This window comes from Alligator sinensis, unplaced genomic scaffold (genome assembly GCF_000455745.1).
Source record: "Alligator sinensis unplaced genomic scaffold, ASM45574v1 scaffold74_2, whole genome shotgun sequence".
In the NCBI taxonomy this organism is placed as follows: Eukaryota; Metazoa; Chordata; order Crocodylia; family Alligatoridae; genus Alligator; species Alligator sinensis.
The window spans coordinates 3186926-3212058 of NW_005841931.1; the positions used below are offsets into that span (position 1 = coordinate 3186926).

Genomic DNA, 25133 nt, shown 5'->3' on the forward strand with positions numbered 1-25133 from the left:
AAGAGTGCAACAATGAGAACACAAAAGAGGAGAGGAGGGATTAGAAAGTGCTTGCTGACTTGAAAAGCTCTGGTAGGGTTTGAAGGCCGATTCAGTTCTGCGAGTTCAGAATAGTAGCTCCATGATCCATCTGGCTATTTGGATACTGTAACATCAAGTTCTCAAAGGCAACTTAATACAATCTTTTCAGTTAGCATGATTTTAGGTGCAGGTGGAAAAAACTCCCATAAAACCTTCCAGAGTTTTGACTGATCTCCCAGTTGGTGATTTCCCCTGGACAGTTTTTGAGGGAGGCAGAAGTCATCCAGTCAGCCTACGCAAACGTCTCTCTTGTAGAAGCAATCTGATTTCCCTCACTACTAAGGGTGAAATGAACAGGACTGTTGAACTTATCTGCAGAAAAGAACAAATTAAGGACAATTAGCACATTCACACACGGTTGCAATTCCACTTAGCATCTTCTCCTCATTGCATTTTAGAGACTGGTAGGAACAGAAAACTGGTGATGACACAGAAGCACACTGAACTTTCAGGAAGCCTACAGCTTCTTCCCTGCTTAATGATTTTGTCTTTGGCCACTGCCCTCTCTATCAAAGCAGTTCTTCCAGCTGTACAGGAAGGAGAGTCAAAGAACAATGCAAGCTACCACTTCATCCATAATGGAGATGTGAGGATTACACCACCCTCCCCATCTCTGCAAACCTGAGGAGATGAGGGTCTGAACTCTAATTTTCATAGACAAAGCAGCACTGTGATGCCACCCTATTGAGCCAGCTTTGCTCAGCATTTTTGTTTCAGGTCTTCAAAATCTCACCATCCCTACAGACCACTCCCAAAGAGCTGCATAAATTAGCAGCTCAACATCATCTCCTTGAACAACACTGGAAACCAAGTGACTTCATACACAGCAGAGCTGGAACAGGAGGAACTCTGCCTTGGAAAATTGGAGAGAAGCTTGAACTAGAATCAACACTATTTTTATGGTTGCACATAAAAATTTTAAAGGAGTGATATCAAGAACTTCGTTTTCCATCACCTGAAAGTTTTTTTAAAATTCAATTAATATCTTCCTGTTGGACAATAACGACCAACTTCCACTTTTTTTGCACAGTCAAAGGAACTAATATTAACATGGTAGATGCTGATTATTTTCTGGTAGCCTAATAGTATCTCTGGAGACATAATGATGAAGGGCTGCTGCAGAAGAAGCATAGTGTGCTTAAGTCATTACCTTTATCAGTTGTCACAAAAACTGTTCTGTCTCTCAATGTCTCTACATCTGAATGATTCTGTGCCTATTACTTAGATTTTAGAAGTTCATTTAATCTGTTGACTCAACAATGGTGAGAAAGCTACAGAAAAGACTTCTTACCATCAGAATAAAGAAATAGAAAACCCACATCCATCCCAGGTTCTCCTGGATCAGAGACACCAGATACTAAAAGGAAAAAACAAACAAAAAACCACATATGTGATTAAGATCATTAAGATGTACACATTGCCCATCTCTTATCTTCCCCAACTCTGGTTTGTCCTTGCTCCACAGAGCTGATCACAAGCTGTCTCTCAATATCCAGTTCCTTATTGCCCAGCATAACAGGTGATTATTGCCTTAATCCTTTGCTATAAGCCTACATGGGATAAATGAAGTAGAAATACAAACCTGAGGTTTTTACAAGTTATCCCAGGCAGCACAGAGAAGGACTTTTAAATATAGCCTCAAGGAGTGACAAACTGACTAGACTAAACCCACATGACAGTGATGTGAGTAAATTTAAAAAGCCTCATAAAGGCCAAAAACTCTGAAGAGACTTAAAGGCTGCATGGGCATGCATTTCAAAACCTGTACAAGCAGTGACTAATAGTTAAGCCTCCCAATGTTGAAGGGCCAAATTCTGTAGAGATTGCTGTCCTGAACTTGACACAACCATACAAGTAGAATTTATCCCTTAAATAGGTTTGCTTTCAAATATTATAAGGGGATCTGCACCTCCATAAATGAGAAGCATCAGCACAACAAGAACAATCTTATTTCCAACATTACTCGTATTACTTCTGTTTATTCCCCCCAGCTGCAGACACACCACAGCCATCTCCATGGAGAAGGCAGAGATTTGAGGTAGGAAAGTAGGTAGAACTTCTCAGAAATAAAACCCCACTTTTTATGATGATGTAATAAAACATGGGTATGTGTGGAGGTGGGGGAGATGCAGGAAGTAATGGCATACATTGGGAAAATAGTTTCAAATACACAGTATTTTAAAGGCAACTATGAGGTGTTAGCAGCCCTGTATATGCAGAAAACTAAGGATCTCTCTCTTCCATGAAACAGACAGAAAGACCATTTACCAGGGGACATTCACAGGAATATTCCCACAAGCACTAATTATAACGTCTAATCCCTTTTGGGAACGGGGATTTGGACTTGGCTCCAGCAGAATCCTTGGTATTTCATGACATTACATGCACTTACTCACTAGAAGGATAGAGTTCCTGTGATGTACCTGGCTTCAGTATTCTGACCAAATGCAAAAAACAACCACTTTGTTCTTTCTTATGAATTACTTTTGTATTTGGGCAACAAATAAGATCTTTGAGGCATACCTTGAGCTTCTTTGTAATAGCAAGCTAGTCAATGCCTACAACACTGTAGACTATGAAAGCAAGTAATGTTAGATTTACAGGGTATAAAGTCTGCCCTCAATAAAGAGCATCAAACACAAACATGACTAAGTAACATTTGTTATAAATATTCTATTTTAAGAGGCATTCATCTTATTAACACAGGCAAACAAGTTTGTTTATAAAAGGCTGTTACCATCCTCTTAAATTTAAAGAACTGAAGAGGCAGCTCGATTTTCTTTCCCAATTTATACAGGTTTTTTTCCCCCCCACTTTTCCCTGCTCAGGATATGAAAAGTTTCAAAAGCCCATTTATCTTTGAAAGTTCAAAGCCACTTTTTTAATGATGAGCATTGCAGGGAGGATAAAATTGTTGTTTCCATATCTTAAGCAAGCTTGACTAAATATCCGAAGCAAGGCTGATGGGAAGATTTCAACTGGCACGGAAAGTTTTTTAATTGAATTTGCAGTCAAATGAGACTAATCATGTCTTCATAACACAGCTCCTTCCTGCCCCAGTCACTCCCATAGGGAATTTTAGAAGGCACATGCCTCCTCATTCTACACCTTCTCTGGCGATTCTCACCTGGCCCACTGCAGCTCCGATGCTACCAGTTCCATCCACAATTCCAGTGACGGTTGCCAGTGCCTCACTACTCCCTCTGACCAGCTCCTGACGTCCCAAGTCCGCAGAAATTGCAGAACTGATCATGTTAGAAGGGCCTCCAATGAAAAAGCCTGAAAGCACCGAGAGAAAAGCAGCTGCTGATAGTGCTGTAAGGAAAGCTCCTTCAGCATAGCCTAAAATTTTCCTGCCATGCAACAGGGATTGGAAGAAAGTTATAACAGGAAGGGGTGGCAGCAAGGTGCAGCATGCATTGCCCTGCCTGATCCTAGAGCTGTAGTGCAGTGTTGTGTTGTGATACAGCCGGTGTGTACATCTGTGGGAGAAAAGATGATAAAAAAAAGAGGCCCTGGAACTAAGAATGTTTGAAACTAAAGACCCCAACCATGCTGTCTCATCTTGAGGCTGTCATTGTATGGTACCAGGGAAGCTCTCTGGTATACACCTTTGGAGAGAGGAAGCTTACAGCTTCTCAACAAGAAGAGAATCCTAAAAACTTCCCACTATATCCATTCCATGCTACAGCATGCCAAAATTCTTTAAAAGTAACAAAACTGGGCCTTCCTGTTCACTCCTGTTGCAGCTCAGGCATTCAGAGATGGCAGAACACTTCAATATGTTAACAGTTTTAGGATAGCACTATTGTTTCTATTGGGGTGAACACTTCTGTTGGGGTGAAAGTGGTAGTTTCATGCCCTACCTGTAACTGCCATGATAACTGCATTTATGGGTTTGCTGTCAGGAGAACCTGTTGTGATAAAAACAGAAAAAATAAGTGGTTACTATAGATCAGGCTTGTCCAACATACAGCCTATGGGCCGCCATGCAGCCCTCCACGCTGCTTTCTGAGGCCTGAGGTGCTGCGACAGGAAACAAACGTAAACGCTGTACTTTCGTTTCGGGGGTGGGGGAGTGATGTGATATCACTTCCCGTGAGGTCTTTGAATATGGCTCACCAGCCCACTGGGTGATAAAAAGTTCATGATTCAGCCCCACATTCAAAAAGGTTGGACACCCCTGCTATAGATTAATGCAATTAATTAATTTCTTGAGTAACTAATGTCAGAAAGGATTAGAACTTCTGGTCCAGTGGGAACTAGACCTTTTTGGTAGGTGCGCCACAAATTAGCCCTGCACCCCCACTGACTACCACTCTTATCCCCTTCCCCTACCTAATCTGCTGCTCTGCTTTCTGCTCCCTGACCTGTGATCCCTGCCCAATCTGCTGCTCTTTTTACTCTCTGCTCTATCTGTTGCTGCGCTACCTGTCCATTCCTTGATCTGCTGCATGCCACACACAGAGGCTGCCCAGCCCACTTGTGGCATCTACGTCGCAGGTTGGTTACCCCCATCTTAGTCTGACTGTCTGTATATCAGAGCCAACAGTTTTCACCTAAGTTATGCTTGTATTAAGAGCAGTAACTTGACTAAAGCATAGCTTCTAAAAAGGCATTCAGCCTTGATGCTAGAACATCAAAAGATTCAGAATCCATCACTTCCTTTGGGTACTTTGTTCCAGTAGTTAATTACCTTCACTGTTAGAAATCTGTATCCCGATTCCCTTTTGAATTGGTCTCATTCTAGGCTTAACAAGAAGTAATAGTTTTCTCCACAAGATTAAATAAACCTTTTGTACCAAGGATTTTCTCTCCATAAAGTTCTTTATACATTTTAATCAAGTCACCTATCAATCTTCTTTTTAATACAACTAAGGAGATAGAAACCCGTCTCATCTCAAGGCATTATTTTCAGCTCAGTTTTTTTGTGGCTCCTTTCTTCTACCCTAGCCAAATTTTTCGAGGTCAAAATGTGGACACCAAAATCAGCTGCAGCATTCCAGGAACAGTTTAACTAACATGGAGAAAAGGTAAAAATCACTTCCCTTATCCTATTCGCTATTCCGATTTACACATCCAAGGATTGCACTGGCTGTTCTAGTCACAGCATCACTTGTAGCTCAGCCTGCCTCCTGTCTGGGAGCTAGCACAAAGAGCTGGCACAGAGGTACCTCAGCATGGTCCTGCCTTGTACCATAGTCATATCCTAGCAGCTTCTGCCTTCTCATCTTGCATCTTCTCAGGGTCTCAGCATCCCCTACCTACCACTGACTTGTCTTGCTTTATGGGCTGCAATTCTTGCACATTAACAATGCAAAAAATACCAAAAGGATAGACTAAATGCTTATGCCCTCACTGACCCCATTACACCTCCAATGAAGACTGAACTCACTGCCTTTGAATGTCCAAGAGTCAATGTCCAATGTCCATGTTTGATATTGCGTACACGCTACGCAATATCAAATTACACAATCCGCTCATAGACCCCCCTCACATTAATAAGAATGAGAGAATGGACCTCCTCCTTGTTGCCATGTTCACATAGCACAGAATCATATTAAAATAAGGCTGGAACAGACACTGGTGGGATCATCTAGTCCAACCCCCTACTCGAGGCAGGATCATCCTTGACAAAACCCATCCTAGACCAATCTTTAACCTGCCTTTGGAAACTTCCAATAACAGAGACTCCCTGAACTCCCTAAGTAATATTTCCAAGTACCTAACCAACCTCTTTCATAGTTAGGAAGTTATTCCTAGTATCTAACCTAAAACTCTCTTGTAATTTAAACCAATTTCTTGTCCTGTCCTTTTTTGGGCACAGAGAATAATCGATTGTTATAAAAAGGATGACAATCCTTTTTGCACTGGAAGACTGAGGCAGAAATTTAGTCTTCTCTTCTCTAGACTAAATAACCTAATTAATTCTTTCAACATTCCTTTGCGTCATGTTTTCCTCCACACATTTTCCTATTTCTTCACATTTACCTCGAAATGTTGTACACAAAACTGAACTCCAAGTGAGACCTGTCCATTGCCAGAGTGAAATAATCACTTCCTGTGGCCTGCATACAGCATGTCTGTTAACACATCCCAATGTGCTATTAAATTTTTCTAAAACATTATTGTTGACTCACGCTTAGCCTGTGATTCATTACAGCCCCTAGTCCTTTTTTGTTTGTTTGCTTTTCTTTCTTTCTTTTTTTTTTTTTTTTTGGCACTATTGCAGTCCTACCATTTGTTCATTACTTTATAGGGGTACACTGAGAGATTCTGGGGGCTGATACCAATAGTTGATTTTTAAGGAGGTGTATCAGCCAATACTGATCCCATTTCTGATACAGCTGCATCCAGCTGGTAAGTCTGTTGTGGTAGAAGGGAAGAGGGGAGCAAAGGGGTATGTGGGGGCAGATCAATGCCCCCCTGCAGTGAGGGAGAGAAGAAGGGAAGGGGCATGGGTAGATGCTGCCCGGCACGGCAGGGCACAGGACGGAGCCGCAGCTCGTTCACAGGATGCAGTGAGCGGGGCCTCCCACTGCTGCATGCACCCTAGGAGCATATGGGGGGGATGTTTGCCCCCTGGATCTGTGCAGGGCGGGGCAGGTGGGCTGCAGCCACCCTGAATTTCACCACAGCCCCACCCCAGCGCCGCTGCCACCCACCCAGCATATCCCTGGCTCTTCCTGGCACATGGGTAGAGGTGGCAGCAGCGCTGGGACTGTGCCAGGTGGGTGGTGGCAGCAGCGCTGGGAGAGGGGTTGGGGGTGGCTACGGCAAAATTTGGGGTGGCTGCAGCCCCCCCACTGTATCCCCCTGCCAAGAACAGCCCTGTGCAGCTCCAACTCTAGCTCACAGCTGCAACCCGCCTGACCCACCCCAGGCAGATCCGGGGGGGGCACATCCCGACAGATGAGTTGCAGCTCCATCCCATGCCCCGCCCGCCCAGCCCCGGCTGTGAAGTGCCTGCCCCAACCCCAGCCTCTGCCCCATTCCCTCCCTCACCGTGGGGGCCATTGATCTGCCCCGCCACCCCACACCTCTTCCCCCCGCTTCTACCACAATGGACTTACCAGCTGCACACAGCTCTCCAAACTGCCGGGCTGTGCTCCTCGCTGCCTGTGTGCTGCGTTGTGGCTGCGCGCACACATGGGCATTTATCAGCCAAATTATCAGCCACATTGAGCCAATTTCCAATGCAGCCAATTTTCTTTATATCTTTGCTGATCTGATATCGGACCAATGTATCAGTGCACCTCTATTACTCTGCATACATGCATTTGATTATTCATTCCTAAATGTAGTACTTTACATTTGCTTGTACTGAATTCTATCCTATTTCAGGTTAATTCTTCAATTTATCAAGGTCATTTTAAATCTTAACCACAATACTCTACCTAGCTGGGTACAATTTGCAAGAAGAATGCTCCAATAGGAAATAACCTAAACCAAAAAAATTCCAAAACAAGGGGAGACCAGCAGGTTTATCTCTTTTCCTAAAAAAACCCCCCAGAAAGGGCTGCAAAATATACTCACGGCTGTATCCAAAGAGAGCCCCTACAGCCAAGAGCAGACTGATTGCTAGCACTGGGGCTCTCTTCCGTAGCATGTCAGAAATCAAGCCTTGGATGGTCCCACCTATAAATATAACATGAAAAATCATTATGCCTTGTAAATTAAGACACGGAATACAATTCAGTGAATGCACAGGAGGGTATATTATTTTCTCTCATTTTATCTTCACATCTGCATCTCTGAACTCCCACTGCCTTTGAAAGGCAAAGATGCCTGCAAGACAATACCAAACCAAGGTAACTCACGATGTATATTTATTCCCTACTACACATTTCCACCTACTGTATTAAGAGGCTACACTTTCTCTGCATATGGCTAGTCAGTACTTCTGTTGTGTGTTCCCCTCCCAGTACACTCTACTCTTATAATTGTTATTCTGGGCCTGCACAGCATAACACCCTACAGCAGCTTCCTAAACTTTCCTATTGCTCCTTTTAAAGGTTCTGCCTGATGGATGGGAGTGCTAAAAATATATATATATCTTTTGCGTTAAGTACTCAGCTGTTTAACCCCACTCTGAGTAGACCTACAGAACACATGGTTAAAAGGCTGGTGGCTGCTAGCACATTGCCTATATCAGCACACCCTTCACTGCTATCACTAGGGACATTCTACTGCTGGTCCCAAACTAGAAAATGCTCTTAGTGTAGACAAGTCTACAATAACAACTAAACAGTCTACTGGGAGAGAAGGGAGAACAAGAGGAACCAGTTGTCTATCCAAGAACTAGTGACAATAGAGTTCTGGATGTAAAGACAAGCTTTCTCCATTGTGATGTGAATGCAGAGCTGCAGATTTTATCAGGGGCCTCAACAAGAACTGTATTCGACTCCACTGAAGAGTTGTGGTCAATACTCACTAGTAGGGGACTGAGCACTAGGGTAAAGTATACCACGAATCTGAGCCTACCCTCTCCCTCAAGGATTCTTGAGGGAAACAATATAAAAAATAATGTTTTTCAGGTTTCCAAGCTTGGCAACTGAGTTCAAAATGAGTCAAGAAAAGTCTACTGTTGGTGCAGCATGAACTGAAAAGGTCATGCCTCTATGGTTAGTGGGCACTGCTAGAGACTTCCCAGTGTTCTGCGTTTCAATATAAATTGGCTAGGCTAATTTAAATAAACAGTGTAGTCCCTACAGTTCCTTTATATTGCATTTGTTGTGCAAAGATCAGACACCAGCTGATCAGCCACAGAAAGAAGTTGTTGCTTGCTGCACGCACCTATAATTCCTCCCACATCGTACCAAATCGAGAGTTGGTCAGCTTCAGCCTCTCTCCATCCAAAGTTGTTGCTGAGGTAGAAGGGCAGCCAGAAGAAGAAGGAGTAATTTACTAGTTTCAAGCAGGCATAGGCCAAAGAATACTGAAACAAAAAAAGCCAACAACCAGCAAGCAGTTAGCATTAGAAATGCACAAGCAGCAATTGTGCTTCCATCCCTGAAGCTCTGGGCACAACTGAAGCTTTCATGTGAAGCTTTTCTGCATTTCATGTAAGAATGCAACAGCAGGAAAGCCTGCTGCTGAACACCCAAGACAACCAGGGGATGGAGTGGGTGGGATAAGAAAAGTCAACAAACAGGAGGGCTATTTTTACTGTATTTTTCATTGCACACAATCACTTGAAATGTTTAAAGTGAAATCAGCTTCTGAACCAAAGGGCAGAGGAACAAACAAATTACTGTTTGGTAAATGAGGGTGGGGATTTCCAGAGCATCAGTTTCTCCATGGTAACCACCCATGTGCATGCTCTTTGCCCCCAGCATATGAAAGTCAAGCCACCACAGCTTACCTAGAGGGGTAAGCTTTCATCTACCAGATGGGTACGCGCCTAGGCAGTTACCATGGAGCAGCTGTTGCACTGTAAATCCCTACTCTCATGGTAACTTGTTCAGGCTAATGCCAGAAGATAAATCAGTTCATCTCCTGGAGGGAAGGAAGCTAATCATGCAACCTAAAGGGGGCCAAGGCTCAATTTGTGCACCCTGGGGAGGACTATATGAAATGCCGGAGTTTCTCTGCGTTATGTTCTACCACTAAAGCTGCTCCTACCCACTCAAAGCACCCTCTTCACTCATAGCACCCGAATCCAAAAACCGAAACATTTTGTCTTGAGCAAGCCTGAGGGGTTGGTTCCTAGGACTGAACTTTTCTTAGACAACAGGAGGGCTTTCAAAAAGTTCTCAGCTGTAGAAATTACTCCCCTCTAGATCCCAACAACTCAGGGTTTGGAGCTTTCAAAGCAAGTGTAAGGCACATGTTTTACAAGGACTTTGCTAATAATCAATGGGGCAGTACAAGGAAACTACGTTCACTAACTCTCCCACAGAAGGAATTATAGGGAGCATAGCCTTTAGGTACCAGGGATCATAGCTGGTATATTCCTAATCACCTGCTTGTTTCAATGATAAGGTAAGTAGATGGAACAAGAGTGAGCAAAGAACATGGTATTCAACACCTCTCCCCCTGCAAATGCAAAGATGATTTGCAAACAAAACTGTGGTTGCTTCTTTCCCCTTTAAGGCGCCAGTTTTAAAGGCCCAAACCTAGGCCCATTTCATGCACAAGATCCCCACTGAAGTTAGCAAGAGTTCTGCAGACCAAGCATGCACAGGATCAGGCCATTGTGAACAACGCTTCAGAATGCTCAAGTCAAGCAACAAGACTGACCCAATCTTCAGACACCTTTACATAAGGCTTTTTAATAACTGCATGCTGTTCAGTTGAAAGAGGAAAGAAACCGAAGGAAGGCAAAATGAATACAAATCTGGTTGATTTGTTTAATAAATTTATCTGGATTTTGTATTCAGAGTTTCTCATTTCATTTTTGGCAGAAAGCTATAACTTCTAAGCATTATTAGTTTGGTTTGATGATGTGTTCCCCTACCCTGCTGGTGAATTGCTATGTCTGCTATTATTATTTTATGTGACTCACATGAGGAGGTTTCTAATCCTTCCTTGGAATCTACTCCTCTGTCAGAACCATTTTTTACTTCCCAATATTCTGCCTGCATTTAATTCATTTCATTCTCACAGATTCACAAAAGCTTAGGGCTGGAAGGGACTTCCTGAGATCATCAGGTCCAGCCCCCCTGCTGGGCAGCAAAGACTGCTGGGGTCAAATAACCCCAGCAAGGTGTGTGTCCAGTCTCCTTTTGAAGATCTTCAGGGTAGGTGCCCGCACCACCCCCACTGGGAGTCTATTCCAGAGTCTAGTCACACGAACTGCAAAGTTTTTCCTTATATCCAGTCTGAAACCTCCTTCTAGGAGTTAATGACCATTGCTCCTGGTTTTCCCCGGGGGTGCTTTGGTGAATAGTTGTTTGCCTAGCCCCTGATGCTCTCCCCTGATATATTTGTAAGCTGCCACCAAATCCCCACAAAGTCTTCTCTTTTCTAGGCTGAACAGTCCCATATCAGTCAGCCTTGCCTCGTATGGCTTGCTCTTCAGGCCTCTAGTCATACAAGTGGCTCTTCTCTGGATTCTCTCAAGCTTCTCCACATCCTCCTTGGAGCGTGGTGCCCAGAACTGAATGCAGTACTCTAGGTACAGCCTCACCAATGCTGAGTAGAGCGTTGGGAGCATTCTCCTACTCCTAGCACCCCTCCAAACCAATCCTTTCCTAGTGTGGCATTTACAGAATTCAAGGCAGTTATATTCCCTTTATTTATTACTGTCTGTATTAGTTCTTCAGTGACAGCAGCACCCTTTTTCCCATGATAGCCCTTTTTCCCCCCATGTTTACAATAATAGGCCGTGCTACCAACCGCACCTATTAAGGGTCCCTAACACACCCCTGTGTAAGGCCCTGTTTTCAGTTGTTTATAAACTTGTCACACTAACACTGCAGGCTGAAGCTTTCTATGCCAGTCTTCTGCTTCAGGCATTCTTTTTTAACTTAAGCCAGAATTTCCAGGCATTCCCAAGAACAAAACATTGGAAAACATATACACACCGTGGAATTTTCATTTAAGAAACTCTAGCCTTCCTATGATCTGGGGCAGGGAGGTGACATTAAGCTGGATGGTAACCTTTGCATCAGGGAGTTGCCTTTCGCTATTCTTGGAAAACATGCCAAATTTGGAAAAATTCTGAGCGTAGCAGGGAAAAATACTAGAGATGCACCAATACTTCTATCCATATCACATCAGCACTGATTAAAGAAAAATTTACATTTTCAGCAATTGGCTTTTTTTTTTTTAAACTGATATTGCCAGTAAATGCTGCATGCACGGGTGTGGCTGCAGCATGCACGGGTGTGGCTGCAGCATGCACGGGTGTGGCTGCAGCATGCACATGGCCAGGAATGCAGCCCAGCATCTTGGAGAACAGTGTCCGGCTGGTAAATCTGTGGGGAAAAGAGGTGTGGGGGGGGCAGATTGGGGTCCCCACAGTGAAGGAGGAAGTGGGGCTGGGACTGGGGCAGGTGCTACACAGCCAGGGTGGTGTGGGACAGAGCTGTGGCTCATCTGGGGGGGTTAGGGGGCAGCTCCCACCTCTGCACACACCCCTGGGGGAAGCATAGGGGGGGCATTTGCCCTCTGGATCTGTGCGTGGGGTGAAGGCTTCCCTCTGCTTGCTCGGGGCTGGGCCGGGCAGCAGTGGTACTGGGAGGGAAGGTTACAGTGAATTTTGGGGTGGCTGTAGCCCCCCCCCCATATCCTCCCCTCCCAGCGCCACCACTGCGTGCCCTACCTGAGCCCAGCCCTCCCCCACCCCACCAGGAAGAGGCTGGCACAGCCCCTGGCCCCCAGTGGCAGCCCACCCTCACCCCACGCACACACCTGGGAGCACATGACCCCCATGCCTCCCCTGGGGGTGAAGGCAGCAGCGGGAACCACCCCACCCCAACTTACCCCCCCCATACTCCCCAGACAAGTCTTGCTCTGCCCCACCCTGGCTGTGCAGTATCTGCCCCTGTCCCAGCCCCACTCCCTCCCTCACTGCGCAGGCCTTGATCTTCCCCCTCCATGCCCCTTCCCACCCCCCACAGACTTACCAGACTCTCCAAGCTGCTGGGCTGCATAGCAGCAATTGGCTTGGTATCAGCCAATATGGCTGGTTAATAATTAGCCATTGATATCAGCCCAAATATCTTTATTGGTGCACCCCTAAAAAACACCCCTCAGTTTGTATTTGCCGAGTAGAGATTACATTTTAGAAAGCAAATATTCCAAAGAGTTTGTCCTCAGTGAACATGCTTCAGTCCCTCCAAGCTCTTACACATGTTCTACCCTAACACAGATAGGTAAACCTGGACTCTCCTTGTAACCACAGCTTCCAGACAGATGCTCTAGACTCCAACTGGGCACCAAAATAAAGCAAGGAGCCTGTTTCATTTCTGTGATCAATCACTCTCACAATGGCATTCAGGCTGAGTGAAGGATGAAGCTGTCTAACAAAGAAAAAAACCCCCACTGACAAGATAAGTAAAGGGACAGATTAGGACAAAGAGTCTAGCAGAGGAAACTTTGACTGGAAGACAAGAGACAGAGAACAGCAGAAACAGTTAGATATGATATGACGAGTAGGTGCTGGTAAAGAATGTGTGAACCAGCTGGGCTCCAGTCACTGATGGCTGGCAGAGGCACTGAGAGCTAGAGGGAGACAGAGTGGCTGGACAAGGAATGAGGGAAAGTGGGAATGAGGTAGGGAGACAGCAAGACAGATCTGATGGCAGGGGTAGGATGGGGAGAACAAACTGGGTGGGCAGAGACTGGGAAAATGAGCAATGGAAGTTGATAAAAGAATTGGGCTTGGAGGTGGGGTGGAGGGGGAAATGATAACTGTGCAAGTAATGAACTTGGGTTCAGAAAAGCCTGTGCTCATATATATCTATATCTTATTTAGTCTATAAAAGGTACATATCTACCCTGCCTTCTGTGGGAGTAGACCAGAGTGAGGATAACTAGCTGAATGAGGAGACTGGGATGATGAGCAGTGAAAGGGGCAAGAAACAAAGAGAAAGGTTGAAGAAGAGAGAGACACTGGGCAGAAGAGGAGCAGCAAAAAGACCCTGTGCCTAGAGTATACTTCACTTTCAGAGTCTAGAATGCTATCCATGAACCCCAAGTCTCATCAATGGTCTGTAAGCAAGCATCTGTGCAACCCACTAGTACTAAAGGTGTCCCATCCCCCTTCAGTACTAGTCCACACCGAGGATAACAACCTACAACAACATTAGTTTAAGTAGTGGAGGCCTGTGTAGTGTGTCTAGATCTCTAACTCTGTGGATATACCATGCAGATATGAACAGGATGCCCTGTGGTGAAAAGTCTCTTTTTTCCCCAGTTTGCTTTACAGTATATGATTATGCTGAAAAATCCATAAAGAATTATTCATGTTGCAAAGTCTGTTACAGAAGTTAGGAAATGGCAAAATTAAAGCTGCCTGGGCAGCCTTAGTTCAGTTCCATTAGTGTGCATACTATGCTGCAGGCCTTCTTACAAACTCATGTCTTATTTTTACACTGCTCCCAGGCCTAATTCAGTGCATAGAATGGAGAGTCCTTACTTAACAAGCAGCTATCTACTATTTTGTTTTCTCTTTATTGCTCACTGCATTCCCACAGAACTTATTTACTGCACACTATTCAAGAAGAAAGAATAAATTTCCTCAGGGGCTTTTCTATAGGACTTCTCACTCTAGTATTCCGAGTCCTTTACAACCTAATTAAGTCAGTCTTCACTACACCCAGTTAAATGAAGGGTTGGTATAATCCCTATTGTACTGATAGAGTGTGGAAGCAAAGGGAGCTTGAAGTTAGAAGTTTTCACTAGTTTTGGACGCCCAATTTGAGACACTTAAAGCTGTTTCTCTCTAGAATTTTTAACCACATGCATGTACACATGCACTCAAAACACTTTCAGTTGCAGCTATGACTACTCAGCACATCTGCTTATGAGATGCCAGGGTCAGACCCAGAAAGTGAGAAATACACCCTAAGTGGCAAAACGGGGAAAGTCTGGTTAAAGTAGCTTTACTACTTCACAGAGGAAGTCTGGCAAAGGCAGGTAGGTATAGAATCCTTTGTCTAGACACCATTCAACTGCCTCAACCATGAGACCATTCTTGTTCTTCCTGCAACCTTCTACCTCACTCATTGCACACACTTCAACTTCTACAGAAAATAAGGCAGGGGCTCTAGAGGTAAACGGCTCCTACTTCACTACAGAATCCCAAAACATTTCCAAATCAGATCCACCCTATGCACAGGTCCCGAGGAATAAAACAGTAGGGAGTTATCCAAAACTGCACCATAATACACAAGGATACCACTGATGACCTTGGAAGTTCTGAACATTAGTCATACCCCAAATGAGTTTTGTAATGTATATAATTTTCACCAGTCCATTTTAATTTTGTTTCCCCCTTCCTCCACCTGAATAATCTTACAAAAAATACTTAAGTTTTGTCAACTCCCTGAAGTTGAGTAAAGCAACTGCAAGGCCCCACTCTCTAGAAGCCCCAAATCTAATTACTTCTGTGTCCCTGCCGCCGACATCTGCTCATTCATCAATTCTGGCTGAATAGAGAATCTCTTTTCTGGCATTTTTTAGCTGTTTAACCTTAATTATTCTCTCTTAACAACTATTTATATTGCATAAATTGCTTTGTGATGAACAAAGCTGAGGGGTTCTTACCAGTATGACACCTGGTAGGCAACAAGCTTGGAAAAAGCCAATGGCCTTGGGCTGAATGCTACTGTCAGATGCCTGAATGGAATAATTCCGGTCATAGTCATCCACATCTTCACTGCTCATTAAGGGTCTGTTGGCATCTTCTTCTACAACATTCTTCTCTTCTGCATCAAGCTCAGGGAGGCCTAGAATGCATGAAAATAGGCCATAAAAGCAAAGGACAACACCACCCTCTCCTCACACAAAAGCCGTGCTTGCTCCTTATAAGCATATCTCCCTTCTGACAATGCCCTTGCTCTCCCGTACCTCCATCCTCCTTTGGCTTAGAAACTCTTCTAGGTGGTGTTCTGCAGGGCCGCCAGTTTCTATACCCCTTGTCTTCTATCGCTCTTGAAAGTATTCTGTCTGATCCTTGCGTCGCCTCTTTCTGTTCTGAGTGTCTGGCCATTAGTTGAAGACAACAAATTAGTGCATTCCCCCTTACTTAAGTGTCTAGGCTCACTGGGCTTCGGATCTGCACGCTGCCACACAGATACTCAAGATCTACAGGCAGCTGTTCTAACAGATGTACTAAATAGAAGTCTCTCTGAGCTGGATTTCCTAGAACACTTTTTAAGTTGTCTGAACTACATATATGCACACATACAGCATTTCAACAGCTACCTTCCTCTGCAGCCTCCCACACAAACACATGAGACTCCTCTATGGCCCTGCCAAAGCCCTGCTACACTTGTACACTCATGCTGGAGACACTGCCTTGCCAACTGTCTTCTCAGATGAGAACAACACTCCTTCCAAACCCATCTGCCTTTCGTTAATCTGCTGAAGGAGTCATGCACAAGGCATTCTTCCCCCTCAGTTTTCAGCCTGCTCCTTAATACAATTTACTTCCTTGACAGCCAGTTTTAGTTCCTCCTATTAGAGAAATATCCACTTTCCAGGGACATGGCAAATTCTAATGGCTACGGGACACCCATTAATAGCAAACTACTGTGGCACGCACTATCTATGCGAAAAAAGCTCTCTGCATCTAGCCTGTGCCAGGCCCAGAGACTATTTGCTCAAGCAGCCACTACTAGGATACAGAGCTAGTTTACAGCTGCTTCCAACTACATGAATGTTTAGCATTAGAAATCAGGTTTTTGATGTGACGTGTAGTCCTAATCATGATTTTAGCGCTATGTGGAGAAGCTGCAAACCTGCTGTCCAGTAATGGATTAAGAGGACATGAACCATTTCTACTTACCCACTTCCTTAGGGGATGTTATAAGCCCAAAGAAAACAACTCCTCCTCCAGCAAACTGCACTGATGTGGTCACCAGGAAGGCATACTGGAGAAGAGGCAGAATAAAAGCATTTGCTTACACAGTGTTCTTTGGCACCTTATCCTGAGTTAATTCTTCAGAACTGCTTTTCCAAAAAGTCTCGCTCATGGAGAAGAGAGGGGAGAAAGTGTGCACGCGCAGTGGGCAATTAGGCAAGGGAGCTTCTCTACATTCAAACATTGTCAAAAAATAAACTTTACTCACACCAACCTAAGCCATGTCTATAAAACCCAGAAACTAGTTGACCACAACCCCTAACCCCAGAAGTTGGCATTGCGTTCCATCCACCTACCTCCCTTAAGAGAAAGTGTTAAAGTGGAATACATCATCAAGGGCCAGAGACTTAAACAACCCTATTCTGTTCACTCCCTCCGCACTTTAAAGGCAGACACACAGGAACATAGGACCAGAGGAAAGTAGGGCTGAGGTCATCTAATCCAGCCCTCCCACCCCCCAATCTCAAGGCAGGATCATCCCTGACAAGTGTCTATCCACTTATTACATAGGTAAATACAATCCTACTCCTCTCAGCTCACGTCTCTAAAAGAAAATAAATACAGAATGTGAGGGCTCTTGCCACTTTTTTGTGACTTAAGTGAAGATGAAGGTGTGCTCCAGAAGTAGCCTGATTTAAAAAAAAAAAGCTGTTAAAGGTGAGGCTCCCACTTTCCCACCTAGACAGACAGAATCATTTGATATTGATATAAGTGGCTGAAGTGAAACTATTACATCTGCAGCTTTCTGAAGTGATACAATGTAGCAAAACCATTGCAAGTTTAACCCCATTTTATTCTGGGTTACTTACAGCAATTCCACTTGTTTGTACTTCTGCAAGATCATGCTGATCTAAAAGTTAAATTGCAACACCAAAACACTTCACAGCAGTAACTGCTCCTTTCCTTTAAAGCAGTTAAAAGGTGTAGTTTTAGGCAAATACGAGCCACTTGTGCCTAACATGTGGAACAGAATCTGGCCCTTTGTCTTCTACTAACAACCGCAGCCAGTGCCTCACTAATTCCTCATGTTGAAAAGCAAAGCCCAGGTAAACAAGTGGGCTTCTTTATGATTCCTAATCCTTAGCCTCCCGCTAGCAGAGGGGAGCAAAACAAAACAAGTCATTGCGTTTCTATTATGCTGTAAATTTGCACAACAGGACTCCTCACCCTGGTCCTCAACAGAATTTATTCCCCTAGGAGCCAACAACAGGTTCTTCCATTACAAAAAAATATCCAGTTTCAAGTGGAAGACACTTGGGGAACTAAGTGCATTCTAAAAGATGTGGTAGGCCTATTACAGCCAAACCACTTTGACATGCATGGTCCACGTGAATCAAAAATTTCTCTGCATCTACAGACCCAGATATAGTTTGTGATCAAGGCATTTGAACAAAGTGTCCAAACATTTGAGCCAGGAGTGTGCCCTAGGTGCCAAGAAGGCTAACAGCATACTGGGCTGAATTAGTAGGTGTATTGCCAGTAGGTCAAACAAAGTAATTATTCCCCTCTATTCAGCACTGGTCAGGCCACATCTGAAGTACTGCGTTCAGTTTTGGGCCCCCCACTACAAAAAGGATGTGGACAAACTGGAAAGAACCCAGCAAAGGGCAACAAAAATGGTGAAGGGGCTATGGGGACATGATTTATGAGGAAAGACTGGGGGAACTGGATTTATTTAGTCTAGAAAAGAGAAGACTGAGAGGAGACTTAATAGCAGCCTTCAACTACCGAAAGGGGGGTTCGAAAGAGGATGGTGGTGGCAGATGACAGAACAAGGAGCAACGGTCAAGTTGCAGCAAGGGAAGTTTAGGTTAGCTATTAAGAAAAATTCTCTCACTAGGAGAATAGTAAAAGACTGGAACAGGTTACCCAGAGAGGTGGTAGAAGTTCCATCTTTGGGGGTTTTCAAAATCCAGCTAGACAAAGCTTTGGCTGGGATGATCTAGTTGGGGCTGGTCCTGCTCTGAGCAGGGGGTTGGACTAGATGACCTGCTGAGGTCCCTCCCAACCCTCACTTTCTATGATTTCCTTCTTTATGTTTTGCTTCATTGGAGCTTTCCAGAAGAGTGAATATTAATGATGTGCATCTGTTCTGTAAATACTGACTTACTCAGAACACATTAGCAATGTAACACTTATAAGCAAATGGGAGTGGGAGGGAAACATGTGTGGGGACAAAACTTCCTAAAAAACAGTCTGTGCTACTCAAAGGTAAAGACAAACTTAGATCTGTGATAGCAGTGACCTGAAGTTACTTCAGTATGAGAGAGGAAGCAGCCAGCAGGGAATCTGAGGTACCCTCCTCCACTTTGAAACTCCACCCCCAACCCTTGATAAGGAAACGTCCAGACCTTTAAGATATGATGCAAACCCCATCAAGCTGCTATGTGTGATCCCTATGTTAGGCCTGTGCTAAGCAGCAAGTATTTGCTTCGGATTCAGATTTGGCCGATTTGGAGGGACAACGATTCGATTCAGTGATTCAAATCACTGTCCCAATTCCATTAGGCCGATTTGGATCTGGAGATTCGGCCACAGACTATGCAGGCAGCAGTCCTCCACGATGCTGGACACAGCTGCGTCCAGCAGGTAAGTGTGTTGTGGTGGGCAGAGGGGGGGGGGGAGAGGGACATGGGAGAGACAGAACAACACCCCCACAGCGAGGGAGGGATTGGGGCGTGGGGCTGCTGCCACTGAGCGCTGCCAGTCCAGGAGCTGCTCTTCTGGCGGATCCTATAGTACAGGAGCAGGCGTGTGCACCCAGATCTGCTCAGGGCGAGCTGCGATCTGGACGGGCAGCGAAAGGTGCTAGAAGCAGGGGCTATAGCCTCCAGCCACTCACTGGGGCAGTGAGGTGCAGGACAGTGCTGCTGCACTGCCTCAGACAAGCCCCTTGACGGAAGCCACTCCAGCCTCCCCGTCTCCCCCAAACAAGCCACGGCTTCGCTCCACTCTGCCCTGGCTGGACGAGCAGCGGACGAGCAGCAGCAGAGCATGGAGGCGGATGCATGTGCCCGTATTGGGATGAGGCTGGTGGCAGGGGCTATGGGGAATTTTGGGGTGGCTGCAGGCCCCCCTCAACTGCACTCTGTGGGGCAGGCAAAGCCAGGGCTGCACTTCGGGCTACGGCTAGCCGCCCAGAGCACATCCCTGGCTCCACTCACCCCGCGGAGCGCTGCTCGGCAATGAGCAGCTAGGGCTAGCCTCCTGAAGAGCAGCACAGCCCTGCCCAGCCCACCCCGCACAGATGCAAGGGCACACACCCACTCCCATGCCCTTCCGGACCGGCAGCAAGAACAGAAAGCAGAATGCCACTGGAGGAGCCACCAGAAGAGCAGTTCCCGGACCGTAGGCACACAATGGTGGGAGCCCCACTCTCCTAGTCCTGTATCCCTCCATGCCCCTTCCCTCCCCCCTCCACTCCCCACAACAGACTTACCAGCTGGAAACAGCTGTGTCCAGCGTCATGGAGGACTGCTGACTATATAGTCCATCTCCGAATCTCTCTGAATCAATCTGGAGGCTTCTGAATCGATTCGGACCTTTTAATGGGTCTCCTGTTTTGATTCTGATTTGGCCGCCGAATCAGGCCCAATCTTCTCCGAATCGAATCGGCTACCGAAGCTTTGCACAACCCTAACCTATATATTTTAATATTGGCAAGTACACCAAGAACCACAAATAGAAATTCATACCTTGGTGTATAACTCAGTAACTGTGCCCACACAGAGGCATTATTTTTAGACACAAGAGACTGCTGGTAGTGAGGGAAGGTGTTTTGTTTCTACTACACATTACTATTGTTCTCAAACATGGCACCCGTAGGCAGGTAAAATATACCAAGATGTCATATAAAAGGCACAGCTTTCTGAGACTCTGGAAAATATCCAGACATCCTCAGTATGTTTACTGAGGAGTCCAAAGAGAGCTCACACTTAATTAAACCCTGTATCTATACCCTGCCCACAAAAAAGAAAAGCAAACTCCACAAGTAGAACCAAGTTGCAAATTCCAGCCACTTCTGGCACCAGTCCCTTTAAAAAGAGTAGGTCTTCCTATTCCTCCTCAACTCACACATAGCCAAAGAGATTTCGGTCAAGCTTTCAAAAAAAATTGTTTACACTCAACTTCTTGTTGAAAGTAGACAATGCCAGTCTAAAAGGTGAATGTTTTGGGAAGCTGTGAGAGGCTGAGAACAGGGGGTTATAAAGAAAGCACTTGCTATGTTAATGATACCATAGTACAGGTGTATTTCTAGAAGAAGTCACATCAATAGCTAATCCTTACTACTAATTCCCTGGATTAGTGCTATGAGCACTCAGAGACGGATAGGCATCAGTGCCTCTTCTTTTCAAAAGCACCACCTGCCAGTATGCTAAAGAATTGTACTATATCTGGCTGCAAAGAACACTTTATCCCATCTAAGCCAGAAAGGCAATAGCTCATAATACAGGCAGTTTTAAAGGGAAAGAATCCTCCCCTTGCACATCGGCTTATATGATACTCCTCTCTCTGTCCGCCTGGAGTTGGGATGGGAAAGAGACGAATACCTACTTGGTGTGTCTACCACTTAACAAGAAAGAGGGTCAAAACATATTGGTTCTGTTCAGTTACCACAGACAAGGCGTGAAACGTCTGAACAAGCCAGCCCCTTCTGCATAACTAAGGTAGACACAAGCCTCTAGGTAGGAATCACACAGCACAACCCACCTCATAGCCATACTTCAGCACACAGGATGCAAGGAAGGCTCCCAGAATGTTCCCCACTGATGCACAGGCACTCCAGAGTCCAAAAACAAAGCCCCTCCTGAGTGAGTCATGAGAAAGGATGAAAAAAAAAAAGCAAAGGGGAAAGTGTTAGAATGGCTGAATCTCCCTTTCCGTCGCATCCAAAAGAATCTCTTCTTTAAAATAAAATTCCAAATAACCAGTGCACAATATACTAAGTCAATGTGTGTCAGATCCTGTTGTGCAAAAGTCAAACTAGGGTCTGGGCCACCTATGTCAGGACACTAGGCACTGGGTTGGATCTGGTCTCCTAGACACTATCGAAATGACAGGTTCAGTTTTTACAGCAGATCAAAGTTCTTGTTAAGCTCCTGGGACTGCCTAGTATTGGCTTACTTTACATGCTTTGAAACAACTTCTAAGATCTGGAAGTTTAATACGTTACATGTCAAATAACCTAGGTGTGCAATTTTACAGGCATGTGTGCAATTTACACGTAAACAAATCCTGCAACTTTGTTCGAAATGCATAATCATACATGTTGGCTTGCACATATAGAGCAATGTTTGGTAACAAAGCATGTTTCATCACAACAGAACAAACTTAACTCTGACCTAACCTAAGTTAGATTTAATCATCATGTAATGAACTCCGTATTATTTCATAATCAGATGAACAGTAATTATCAGGGCAGTTTAAAAAGTAGGTCATTCACTATTCTTCTATGTGCTTTTCATTGCTTGGGTGCTGCATGTGTAAGAACATTATCACTTAGCAACCCTAACCTGATTTGTAAAAGAAGATTTTCTGTTTAGGAATTTCAATCAAAACTGTAAAGATTAACTCACTGACAGGAGAAATATGACGTACCCAGCTTTTCCAAACCAGTTTCCCATGACAGCAACAACGCAGGGCCAGCCGGTGGACTGCAACAAGCCATTCAGGACCCATAAGCAGCAGTAGAACCACTTGTTGTAGAAGTGCAGCCATTCTGTGACAGTGCCGAACAAAAATACCTGTGGGAGGGGAAAGGAAGAAGAGAAAAAAAAACTGTTGCTGCCACTAGATTGTGATGCATAGGAACTATAAAGGCTAACCGATTTCACCTGAAGCCTGGGAAAGAGAGGAAATTAAAGAAAAAAACAGGACACACTGCCTCAAATTAGATTTAGAGGCAACTGCGCCACCTGCTGCATCTCCAACAGTACTTTTTGCAGCACCCCAAGCACCTCCATCCAGTGCTGAACCTAGCTTAGTCAAAAGATCACAGCCCAAAGAGTTATGGCTGCAAGTTATTCACAAAATAAAACAAGATGTACAAGAGATTTGTAGCAATACTTTAATACATTAGCTTTAGTAATTTCTACTTAACCAATGCATAAACCTTGCTGTCTCTCGCAAGAAAATTGCAAAAAACCACAACCCCCCTTCCCCACAACAGTACTTCCATTCTTTCCTTCACAAATGCTCAATAGCAGAGAGTAGAGTTGGATGTCAAATTATTAAAACACTAGGAATGAATATTATATATACATATATAAATCTGCAACTGGTCTCCCAGGTATTGGAATGAATCTGAGGCATAATGCATATTTTGATGCAATCTGAATAATACATCTTGACAAAATAAAATTCATTCACTACATATGCATGGAAACTTGAGACTAAACTAGTCATTCCTTCTTTACAAATATTCCCTTTTGAATATTTTACACACATACCCCTCCATCTGAAAAAGAATGATCACTTTAATACCAGTTTATTAGTTACCATTTCCTAAAAACACTGAATAAGACGGTTGGGAAAGCATACATTTAAAGCATCAAGCATTTAAAGTTACATAGAGACTTAGAAAACATTCAGGATGCACAGAATGAAGAGCGCAGGCCCATATTTGGTCCCTCAAAAACTCAAGCAACTCCTGAAGTCTTTAGTCTTACCAACATAAAGTTCTGTTGACACAGCTACATTGGCATGGGGCACGAAATGATTACACTTCACAGCTAACATACATAGATAGTTATAACAGCAAACCCTGACACACTGATGCAACTCTGACAGTAGAGAGCTCCTGCTCACAGTTGTGTCTGTTCCCAAACCCCAGCTGCTGCAGCTTTGAAAGCTGCAGCTTCATAATGGACAGACATGCATTTTAAATGCGCCAAATCCCAATCCAAGTTGGAGCACTTCAGCACTGGGCAGAAGTCTGGCGGCTCCACCATGGAGGACTTCAAAATGGCCACAAAGGCATACAGTGTTGGTGCTCTCCAGCCAAGGTCTCCAGAAGTTCTCAATGACAGCCAAGCACACATGAAAATGTTCACTGACTTTCTTGATCTTAGCCCTATGTTCAGAATGTGAGGGTACCAAAGCACTGTAGAATGACAAGTGATCAAGCAACCCCCTATTGCGCTCCACTGGAGGATGCATACCTTTCAAGGAAGCACTTCAAAGACATTCTCTTTTTTGAGGATGATTCCTGAAGTGCTTCTTCAGCTACGAAAACTTGTTACCACTACCTGGAACACTCCAAAGACACTTGGAGTCCTACAAACAGCATGTCTGTTCATGGCCAACATAAACTAAGCCTAGGCAAGAGACCCACAAAGATTTCAAACAAAAATTCATGGTGTCAAAAATATTCAGGCCTTTAAGTTCAAAGACGCGGAAATCATGTAATTCTATTCTAACCAAAAATATGAGTTTCACATTAATAAGTTCTACTTAACCACTACTTAATAAGTTCTGACCGGAGAGAGGCATTTTCCAACTTACCACCAGTGCAGAGGAGCACATGCCAAAAGACAAAACCCAGCGTAAGTTCAGGCGATCTCCAACTATGCCACTGACAAAGAGACCCTAAGAAAACAGATGAGCAGGTTAAAGTCAAAATTTATACTTGTATTAAAGTGTTGCCTTAAGAGTTAAAGGAATGCTGGAAAATCAAGCTTTAACCCCAAAACAAGAAAACTTTTATAAATCTAACCTAATGTCAAGAGAAACAACTGACAGAGAACCCCCTTGAACGTCTATAACCCAAATTTGGCCACACTGAACTAATTCAAGACAGACAGGAAGTGACACTGATCAAATTATGAACAAAAGTAAAGCTGTTAATCTGGTTTTGGTGTCCGAAACAGTGAAAATTAAGTTCAGCTCTAATTCAAGATGTTACTGGTAATTCAAGGTAGGCATATTTGCAAGAGCCAAGGACTTTCTGGGCTCAAAAGCTTATCCAACCTCTCTTTCACTTATACAGTTGGCCCAAAACATGATGGCACAAAAAGCCCTGGCCTCTTGCAAATATCCTAGAACATCACAACTGCAATGACACTCCAACCCTACTGAAAATATTTGCCCAACTTTAGAAATGTGACAAAGGAATGTTGTTAAGTAGAGGTGCACTAGTGCATTGGCTGCATATCGGACTGGCACCAATACAAGGAAAATTAACATTATCAGCCATCAACTTTTTTTGCCCTGTGTGTCTGATAATGTCACGATAAATGCCGCACGCATGTGCACAGCTGCAGCATGTACGCAGCCAGGAATGCAACCCGGCAACTTGGAAAGTGACAAAGGAATGTTGTTAAGTAGAGGTGCACTAGTGCATTGGCTGCATATCGGACTGGCACCAATACAAGGAAAATTAACATTATCAGCCATCAACTTTTTTTGCCCTGTGTGTCTGATAATGTCACGATAAATGCCGCACGCATGTGCACAGCTGCAGCATGTACGCAGCCAGGAATGCAACCCGGCAACTTGGAAAACAGCATCTGGCTGGTAA

At 44.4% G+C, this 25133-nt stretch overlaps 1 protein-coding gene across 4 annotated transcripts in view; it reads right to left on the reverse strand.

Annotated features, from left to right (window-relative positions):
• Positions 1 to 6: 6 nt before the first annotated feature.
• SLC37A3 (solute carrier family 37 member 3) overlaps positions 7 to 25133 on the reverse strand; it is a 34370-nt gene continuing 9243 nt past the window's right edge. For 3 of the 4 annotated variants that reach the window (XM_006019535.3, XM_014517921.2, XM_025198918.1), the window contains exons 5-15: positions 24119 to 24202; positions 22214 to 22359; positions 21326 to 21422; positions 16541 to 16625; positions 15298 to 15479; positions 8878 to 9019; positions 7618 to 7719; positions 3948 to 3995; positions 3209 to 3360; positions 1373 to 1438; positions 7 to 393 (exon numbers count right to left, since the gene is read on the reverse strand). In XM_006019535.3, the coding sequence (XP_006019597.1) occupies positions 301 to 393; positions 1373 to 1438; positions 3209 to 3360; positions 3948 to 3995; positions 7618 to 7719; positions 8878 to 9019; positions 15298 to 15479; positions 16541 to 16625; positions 21326 to 21422; positions 22214 to 22359; positions 24119 to 24202 (1197 nt within the window). In that variant the 3' untranslated portion in view covers positions 7 to 300. The remainder of the gene's footprint in view (positions 394 to 1372; positions 1439 to 3208; positions 3361 to 3947; positions 3996 to 7617; positions 7720 to 8877; positions 9020 to 15297; positions 15480 to 16540; positions 16626 to 21325; positions 21423 to 22213; positions 22360 to 24118; positions 24203 to 25133) is intronic. The other variant, XM_025198919.1, reaches the window with a different exon arrangement.